Source organism: Phaseolus vulgaris, chromosome 5, assembly GCF_051622355.1.
Source record: "Phaseolus vulgaris cultivar YP4 chromosome 5, ASM5162235v1, whole genome shotgun sequence".
NCBI classification, from domain to species: domain Eukaryota; kingdom Viridiplantae; phylum Streptophyta; class Magnoliopsida; order Fabales; family Fabaceae; genus Phaseolus; species Phaseolus vulgaris.
In genome coordinates, this window is record NC_143502.1 from 40,055,318 (window position 1) to 40,065,471 (window position 10,154).

Genomic DNA, 10,154 nt, shown 5'->3' on the forward strand with positions numbered 1-10,154 from the left:
ATGAATAGAGAAATGTTGGTGGAAATTGAAAAATCATCAACAATCAAAGGGCCTGTTATCCTCCTATAGCACCTCGAATCAAAGGGCCTGTCTCCAAGGACAACAATTCCTTCACAAACACAACTTCCTTCAGTTAAATATCTGTTGATTTGTGGTCATTCAATTATAACCTCGACTTAGCATGATTTTTAAATTAAGTTTAACTATAGTTTCAACGAGATTACAATATATGTTTATGATTTCTCAACGTTTTAGAGTTTAAATTCAAGCAATTAATTAATACATTTAACTCTTCGATGACTAAATATGTTAAATTAAGTCTTAATAATAAATAAAAACAAATGGCGAATTGTGTATAAAAAGAATATAGATCAATTACGTGCATACACAAAATTGAAAGTCTGCCACCATAGATGACAAAAAAAACCAACCTAATGGAAAGACAAGCTAACTTTTAGTTCAGTTTAACGATGATTAAAATGAAAATCGGAATAAATGGCATAAAAACTGAGCGACCAGAAAAAATAATCGTACAAAATAAAGTGTCTCCAAAATTATTATCCTTACTTGGATCTAACATTACACCTTAATGGCATACTTTCGCATTGGAAAATACAATTCATTCTTCTTCTCACGCTCTGTCTTCAATGAAGCCTGTAAGAAACACGGAGAATTCATTCAGATATATACATCAGAACCATATAAGCCCAGAAACATCTATTTCAATTCAGCAACTCGAAATAGGAAAACAATCCACAGCAAACGTCACAGGGAATCAACAAAAATAAAGGAATTCAAATAGGATGTTCACCTTTACATCAAACTAGCCAGAAACATAACATTAATCAGCATAAAAGTGAAACATCAACAAATAACTTTTTACGTTGTGTGACAGACAACAGGGGATTGCCTAATATATTACTCCCCTGCGGATAAGTCATAGTCTTGGTTGTGGTGAAACATGCAATCAAGTTCATTAGTTGAGTGATAGAAAAGGCAATTGAAATATTATTTATGGAAAACATTAAAATAAAATATTCTTATTAAATGATATCAGAAATGCCACAACCATCGTACCTACAAATTATAGATTTTCTAAATAATAGAATAGTTTATGGAATGTCGTAGAGCTGCAGATGGATGCAATCTTGGAAGATAAAAACAATAGGGAACACTCCGTCATAATCTAACTTATTATACATTGAAAGGTCCACAAAATAGGCATCAAGCCGAATAATAGATTTCCATTCGCCTAATTTAACCTTGGGTAATAGCTATCTGTTTGGGTGTAAGTGTTATAATGCACGCATATCAACAAAACTATACTTAGATGCCACTTGAACTATAATTCTCCAATTTACAATCATCATTAAGATAGAAAGTACAGCTTAATGCCTTAGTTAAACTTCATCTAACCACCAATCCAGCTAAAAATAACACATTTCCTATAATTCGTTGAAGACAGGACAATATGTAAACCAATACAGTTCCAATTTAATATTAAAAAAAGTTCAAATCTATCACCTAATGCCTTTCAAATAATAAGAATTTTAGCTAAACTCAAAACAGACTATTTGGAAAAAGCCAGGAGGAACTGCAATTAGAAAACATTGTAAACATACACCATTTCTAGACAAACACTTTCAAATCCTGTTATCTTTTTAATCAATAATTATCAAGTAGGCACTTATTTCCACACTCAGTAAAACACAACCATCAACTTGGAGACATTACACAATCAAATCCACTCAACATACATTATCTCTTTGAATTTCACCCCTTTCACTTCTTCATCCGTCAACCTTACCACGCATAACATATAGCTATCAATTTAGTCCCTTCCTGAGGTGAGATATTACTCTCCCCTATATAGTTCTTGGTGTAATAAAATTATATAAAATTTATCCGCAAGTATTGAATTTTCATTAGCTATTGTCCGCAAGTTGGTGTATTTTACTAAAACTCAGTGGCCAACTTGATAGACTTTTAAAGGGTCTACCCAAAACACAGTGGAGCAGGAAAAAAAGTTGGAAGAATGAGACATGAATGGTACCTGATGTTTTGTTAAGCGCCTTCTGATGGCCCTGGTCTTCTTGGGACGCAGATCCAAAGGAAGGTACTTCTTGTTCTTGTAAGCCTCCCTCAAAGCTGATTTTTGCTTCTGGGAAATCACCGTCAGCACCTGCGCTATCGAAAGCCGAACCACTTTGCTGCATCCACACAACGAATGCATTCAAATTCGTATAAATTTGAATTGAATTATGAATTAGGGATTTGAATGAAATCAAAGAGAGAGGGAAGGCACATTTTGGAAAGCTTGTTTGGGGCTCCGCCGGTGACCTTAGCGACGCGGAGGAGAGCGAGTTCTGCTTTGAGATCCTTCAATTGGCTCAGAAGCTCTGCTTTCGTTTTGCTCCTCAGCTCGTAAACCTTGATTCTCGCTTTTGCATTTCAAAAACAAATTGGAATATAAATAAATAAACCAAATCGTAACCGTATTGAATGAAATAGCACCGTAGAAGCGCTGAAAGGGATAGTTTGAATCGTACCCATTGCGAATTCGAAGGTCGTGTGGCGCTGCGAAGAGGATCGAAAGAGAGAGAAACCCTACCTACTTGCTTGCTCTGCTTCTTTGTCTTTCTAAACCCTAATCCGCAAAAAACATAACAGATGTTAACGTATCATGTGGATCTGGGCCTCAGCCATAAACCCAGTGAATCGTTTATTTTGTTATTCCACACCTTTTCATTTCTATATTCACCCCCTTTTCTGAAACAATTGAAGTAAGAATATGCCCTCCAGCACTTTCCCATTTTAGCTTAAAAAAGTTTATCTGACTTATTTTTTATAATTGTTCATTAAAAAAAATTATTTAAATATGTCCGTAATGTATTTTTCTGGTATATAAGTAAAAGAGAAAAGTCATCAACGTGGTCTGGGTGGTGTAGTTGGTTATCACGCTAGTCTCACACACTAGAGGTCCCCGATTCGAACCCGATCTTAGACAAATTTTTAGCCACTTTTTGCATTAGAGCACTAAACAATAATGTGTCTCCATGTTTCCATTCAACCTAACAATTCTCAGCTTGTTCATCACCTTAGTCATTTTGTATTTGAAATATATTTTTATATATTTATAATATATGAAGTGGTTAAACAAATTAACAAGCAATATAAAAAACTTTCTACCTTTCTCATTGAAATGGTTATGATCACTCTTCTACAAACCCTTATGTATTCTTGAAGTTTACAAATTATGCTAGCACAATGATCTTTGTCTATTATGACATCCTTCTCAATAGAAACAACATTGCTAAGATAACACACATGACCAATCTTTTAAACAAAAAATCTTGGAGATTTTACACATTTTCTTAGACTCGAGGTAGCAAGAAGTAGCACCAACATAAATCTTTATCGACACAAATATACTTTCGAATATCCTTAAGGATATTGAAATAATATTTTATGCACTTATGTCGGCACTCATGAAACATTTTGTAATATTTCATCCACTAATGATAATAATCTCCTTAGTGATTCATCCCTTTACAAAAAATTTATTAGAAGACTCATATATCTCATCAACACTTGTCCTAACTCAAGTTGTTCATCACTTTAATCAATTTGTTTTTGCAACAACTACTTCTCATGAGTCACTCTACATATTCTTCCCTATCTCGAACAAAATTCCAAGGAATGAGCTTTTCTTACTACTAATAGTGAAATGCAACTTAAGATTTCCAATAATTTCAATTAAACAGAATGTATTAATACTAGAAGAGCTGTAACTGGATATGTGAGTCATTCTCCTTTTTTTTAGGTCTCCAAGAAACAACCAATTGACTTAAGATCCCATATTTTCTTGATGATTTGTGTGTGCATCACACTCAAGTGACTCTCCTATATTCCTATATCGTGACAATCAATTTGTTATTCAGAGATTGCTTATAACCAAATTATCAATTGTCGTATAGTAAAGAGAGAAAACCAGTACGAAGTTTCCCCTGTATCTTCAACCATCCCAAACATATTAACCAAAGTCCTCCTTCCAAATGATAAATAATCTATATTTCTAGCTTGAGAAGAACTCTCATCAAACCAGCAAAGCCTAGCACCTGTTACTGCTGCCCTATGTATTTTTTCTTGCTATATATTTACTTCATCGCTTTGTAATCTTTACATATCAACTTTCCATCAATAATATGTTTTGTTTCTTCTTTTCTCATCCCTTGCTCTATTTTTCTTCAGCCATAATCAAGTAAAGGAGTTTTTTGTTTTGATACTGAACTGTAGAATTTCACCAAATAAAATAGGGAAAAAACATACAATGTTCGAGTTTGATTAAAACATATTTTTTTTCTGATGATTAGGAATATATGACTATCGTCGTTATCTTGAATGATATAAAAGGATAAGAATAAAAGTTGGTTAAAAAGAAAGGAACAAAGAGGTTGGAAGGTTGGAGTGAAATTCCTAATTGGAGTAAAATAAAGAAAATGCTTTCAAATAGTGAAGTAATTCCTCGACACGTTACCCCTTTTATTTTCCGTTAAGATAAGACGGGATGGGGTAACCTTTACAACCAATCGATAATGGTGGATTGGTGGAATGTTTATTCTAATTTGGTGGAGGGAAGAAAACGGCATCGGAAGTCCTCTTTGAACGGAATAGTTGCTCCACTACTGAATCTACATTGAAAGCAGCTTGCAGAACAGAAGATGATAAAGCCTTCCACACAGAAGAACTTCCAGCCATGTGGGTAAATATAGGACTGTCAAAGTCAAAATCACCATGGTTAATAAAAAAGGATCATTACATGTTAAATTTATCGGTTACCATCAAGTAATACAGAATGGTTGTTCACCAATGGAGTTTTCATTTTCCAACCAAATAAAGAGTCCTGGAAGTACATTATGTCAACAGTTTCATCTATGTTCATGATGGGTTCTATGTGTCAATCACTGGTTGGAAAGAAACTATTAAGACTAGAATAAAAGTGTAGAAGTTTGAAGTATAAATCAACTAAAACGGGTTAAGGTTCCTACATGGTTAATATCAAATCCATTCAAGCAACAAATCAAATGGATGATTAAATCTGCATTGAAAATGTATAGCAATAACAAATAAGATGAATCGACAATAATAAGGTGATAAGAAAGGCTTACTTAGGGGTGGTGATTATAGAGAACCACTCCATTCCCTCTGGATCAGCAATCTTTGAGACCACAAAAAACCTTGGCACAATGAACAAATTACCAGCTTTTATGGTTGTCTCCAAAACCCTTTGACCATCAACTCCAACAACCTGAACCCGGCCACTACCCCTGACAATATAAGTAACCTGCAAAGCAGAATCACAAGAGAATCCAGGAGAGCACATGGCTCTTCCATCCAACCTCACAAGGTCTGCCCCGAGTCCAACATCACCAACCAAGGGAAGATTCTTGGTGTTCAACACCACAACCCTTCCACCACCCTTAATGTCAACATCCAACGGAGCCTCTTCACAGTTCAAGGCCATGCCATTCCGGTGCTCCGGTTTAGGCTCAGGCAGTGTGATGTTCCCTTCCAACTGCACAATCCCTTTGCCTGATTGTTTTCCAACAAGGGTCTTGACATCACTCTCTTCCAAGTCCCAAGCCCTGGCCACAAACTCAGTGGAAAAACCGGTGAAGATTCCATTGGAACCAGTCAGAAAAAAGTCAGTGAATTCACCAGCCTTGTGAGCCTTGGAAGTGTCCCCAAGGAACAGAACAACCAACTCAGTTTCTTCCTTGTTATACCACCATGTCACAACACCAAAGGGGAGTGCCAGGGCATCCCCCTTCTTGATTGCAACAACCTTCTCTTCTGATTCAGGCAGCACTATTCCAGCCACTCCACTTCCTATGGAATCAAAACAAAAATTCACAAATAATCAATACAATAACATTAATTCATAATTTGAAACAAAGAATCACTTCAGGCCGGTTTCATTCCCTTCTCGTCTCATTTCTAATTTCTAGTTTCATGAACTTTTCTAAATCAATGCTCTTTCTTAAAAAATAAACTTGTATAAATCAATTCCACATTGCTCAGCAATTAAATCCTTATTTAAAATAATTGTTCTAAAAACTAAAAAACAGAAACAGAGAAAACTATTTCTCATCTTCCATTTTCATCCTTTTCAATCTCTTTCACTAGTTACGCAGGCAACCTTCTTTAGCTACATTCCCGAAGAATAGTAAAATTATAAAATACAAACACACCCTTAAAATAATTAGTTTAATTCGTATTAAGACATTAAAATTTAAGGTTAAGTCAATCTCTAAAACCAACCAATATTATAATTTTTATATATCTCTAACACCAACTTATATTATAATTTGGTTATGGTTATATCTCTAACCGGCATGGATCTCGAACATTTTGAATACACCAGTCAGCGTAAACATGACTTCAAAAGTCAAGAATTACAATCATCCTTAATTTCCAAAACAAAAAATGTTAAAAAAAGGGGACCCTAAGGATCCCAATTTTTAAACATAAAATCCCAAATCATGCAACAAAATCAATACACGTTATTTCATATAAGACAAATTACCTTCACAAATGGATGCATCTGGAGAGAATTATCCTAAAAAATTCGGAAGAGAAATATTGAAAACGATAACCTCACGAAAAATGGTTTCGATAAAAGGAGCAAAGAAGGAGTGAAGATACCTTGAAGAACATAAGCGACTTTGGAAGAGTCAGAATATCGAGGAAGGGCGAAACCGTTTTTGTGCAGAGAGAGTTTGGCGGCGGCAATGTTACCTTGACGAAGCATGGGAAGCTCAGAGGGGGACCAGGCGTGGTAGGACCCACCATTGCCTCCATAAACTTCCTTCGCCAACTTGGGAGACAGATCAATCTCCATCTTCTTCTTTGCTTTTTCAGTGGACCCAGAAAACAACAGAGACAAAGAGATTTTGGAGTTTGTATGTGATATACGAGATGATGCGTGAAAACACCGCGGGTATATATATAAAAGGTAACTGCAACAGAAAAAGGAAGCCACATTTTAGTGACACTTCACTGCCACTACTACTCCTTCTCTTTAATCTCATCCAAAATCAGTTCAGGTAGGTAATTCAACTAATTTACTTCTTTTAAACACTTCACTTATCAATAATTAAATATTATCTAGCAAAACAAAATAAATAGACATATTTAATATTTATTAGTATTTGTTTCTGCATTAAATAATTAAATATTATTTAGGAAAACTAAATTATGTCCTTCATCTTCAATTTTCTTTTACATATTATTCTAAAAATAACAAAAAGTTAATATAACAATTTTTTTTTTTATCTCAACTCAATTCTCTTATGTGTCCCAAGAGTTTCAATAACATATTAAGAGTGCGATTTTTTTTTACTAGGGTAAATTTGTTTCTTCTCTTTGATTTCATTCTTGTTTCTATCTAGTTCTTACATGTTAAAGTTTTGGAATTTTGGGAGAAATTAAACTCTTAGTTTTTTTTTAAGATGTTTGATGTTTATGACGTGATTTTTTAGTTGACTGTGTTTTCTTCTATATTTATAATTTCTTGTAATAAGTTGGGATCGGAAATTTTAAGAGAATGATTTATTTTTATAGATAATTAAAAATGTTTTATGAGATAATATGTTGTTTTTGGTAGGAAAATTAAATTATATAAATTTATGAGTAATTTCATTATTTAAAATTATAATATTTTAAATTCTATTTAAAATGTAAGAATTAGAAAAAAAAAAATCTTATATTTATGTGTATTTTCTCTATTTTTTATTGAAACATTGTGAATTTGACTAATATTTTTTTTATCAGCAATAAACTAATATAAAAATATGTTGGGATGATTATTTTTATTTTGCTTTTGATATTGACTATGTTTTTTTATTTATGTTGATAGAAGTTATATTTTTGTTTAAATTGTTAGGATTTTGTTGTTGTTATAAATTATTATTATTTCTTGCTCGATATTAGTGAGGATTTTCTCTATAGAGAAAATTATTATTTTTATGAATGTGTACTATATTTTTTTATTGACATTTATCATGATTTTTTTTCTTTGGTATTTTATTTATCAATAACAATAATAGTATTCTTCGTCAGAAAAAATATTATAATTTGTTCTGATATTAATCAGGACTTAAAAACTTTCAATCAGCATTGACTATTTTTTTTGTGAATAATATTAATTGTGATTTTTTTTCAACCAACATTAGTAAAACAAAGTTGACAAAAAAACTCCAATAACAATATTGTTTTAAAATTCTAATTGATATCAACCTAGATAGTTGTAGTTGATATCGATTAAAAATAATTTCACCTAATATTAATTGAGAAAAAGGTCCATCAATATTAGTTGAAAATATTAATCAAAGTTGACTAAAAAATATAATCGGTATTAATGTTTTTTAATTATATTAATAATTTTTTGATATTGTTGTTATGCATTTGGTGATAAGCTAAATACTTTATTCAAATGAAAAAAAAATCTGATTTAAATAAAATATTTAAAAATGAAATAATTTAAAATGATATTAATTCAAATTTATTATATTTGAATGTCTTAAAATTTGTGAAATTATACATTAAAATGGAAGGTTAAAGTAAAAGTAATTCCAATGTAAAGGAGGATAAATTATTTCTAGATTTCAATTTAGGTTTCAAAGTAACAATTAAATTTTATTTAAAGTTTGATCATGCATGTAGGTGATATGTTGGGTAATATGGTTGAATGGTTTGTGATCGGAAAATATTTAATGTAACTCTTCAAAAGCAACTATAAACCTAATATATAATAGAATTTTTTTATTTTCTTCTATATGTTGTACTCATGTAACTATATTTATATTTGTTCGTGTATATAATAAAATCATCGTAATAATAATATAAATAAGACATGTGAAGATAAGATATTGAGTACATTTTTAACATAAGATAAAAAAAGTTTATTACAATCTAAGTTTGTGCATCTTAACCTATACGACTTAAATCATTAGTGAAGTAAAGATATATCTGTTACAACATATGTTTAAACACTTGATATACAAATCAAACAAATGTTCACATATCATCATAGATTTGTTATCCTAATTTCATAAAAAATTCATCATTCTCAATAAGCATTATTATACAATACAACTAATTTAAATAAAAAATAGAATGAATTTAAATGTATAACTTAATATTCACTTCACATTTGAAATAAATAATCATATACAATCTAATACATTAAAAAGAAAATTAAAAAAATATTTCAACCTAAGCGATAATTTGTTAGCTTAAATAAAAAATGTTTTAACTTGAGCGTGAATTAGCTAGCTAGAACTATAATATTTTACTTTGAGTGAAAATTTAACCAAATCAAAAGTTGAATTGTAGTGTTAATTGACTCGCTTGAATAAAAATATTATAAGTGAACCTCAGTAGGAGAACAAATTTATTTTCAAAGTTTTTCTTAAAATAATTTAACAAATACAACTCTCAAATAACATTCTAACACAAATAATAATCCAACATATTTCATTTATTTAAATTATATAAATATAACCTCAAACTCAAATATTAAAACACATGTCGAGCAACACACAAACTTACATAAAACTCAATTTATTATGACCATGTCACCTTTGATTGAGATTATTTTTCCCAAAATTATATCAAAACATAAACAACTTTCATTGTTTGTAATTCATTTATTCAAAATTATTATATATTCATTAAATAAGATACAAATAAAAAAATACGATTTATCATAATTTTTAATCAATATAAAAATAAACTTAAAAGAAACATGTAGAGAGTATTACTGACAAATTATTTTATTATATTTTTAGATTATAAATTGAAGATAGCAAAGGAAACATTTTAACTTTAATAAAAAAAATATAAATAAATATACTTGGGTAAAAAAAATACACATTATTATCGTATTTTATTTGTAAAATATTAAATCAAGTAGTATTTAGCAAGTATTTTTTGTTGGTATTATTTTATATAAAAAATAAAAATAAATAAATATATAATTGTATTATGATTTTTTATAATAGATAAATATCTGTAATCATATAATTATATTTAGTTTTACAATAAATAATTTATACTGCGATATAAAATCATTTGTAGTAATAATATTTTAT

General features: G+C 30.6%; 2 protein-coding genes and 1 non-coding gene across 4 annotated transcripts; 1 reads left to right on the plus strand and 2 right to left on the minus strand.

Moving 5' to 3' along the window:
• Window positions 1–474: 474 nt before the first annotated feature.
• Window positions 475–2,776, minus strand: LOC137817003 (large ribosomal subunit protein uL29). Its single transcript, XM_068620198.1, has 4 exons — window positions 2,550–2,776; window positions 2,306–2,441; window positions 2,054–2,210; window positions 475–654 (listed from the first exon to the last, which is right to left on the minus strand). The coding sequence occupies exons 1-4, from the start codon at window positions 2,551–2,553 to the stop codon at window positions 580–582; spliced, it is 372 nt and encodes a 123-aa protein (XP_068476299.1). The 5' UTR covers window positions 2,554–2,776; the 3' UTR covers window positions 475–579.
• A 157-nt stretch (window positions 2,777–2,933) lies between these two features.
• TRNAV-CAC (transfer RNA valine (anticodon CAC)) lies at window positions 2,934–3,007 on the plus strand. The gene has a single exon. It is a non-coding gene; the product is annotated as a tRNA-Val (tRNA).
• Window positions 3,008–4,454: 1,447 nt separating this feature from the next.
• LOC137817047 (glutelin type-A 1) lies at window positions 4,455–7,108 on the minus strand. Of its 2 annotated transcripts, none has more exons than XM_068620263.1 (3): window positions 6,706–7,108; window positions 5,169–5,889; window positions 4,455–4,774 (listed from the first exon to the last, which is right to left on the minus strand). In XM_068620263.1, exons 1-3 carry the CDS (start codon window positions 6,899–6,901, stop codon window positions 4,621–4,623), a joined length of 1,071 nt encoding a protein of 356 aa, XP_068476364.1. In that variant the 5' UTR covers window positions 6,902–7,108; the 3' UTR covers window positions 4,455–4,620. The 2 variants fall into 2 exon arrangements, with proteins under 2 accessions (XP_068476364.1, XP_090158132.1); XM_090302006.1 differs by having other exon boundaries at window positions 6,587–6,944.
• Between the last annotated feature and the right edge of the window lie 3,046 nt (window positions 7,109–10,154).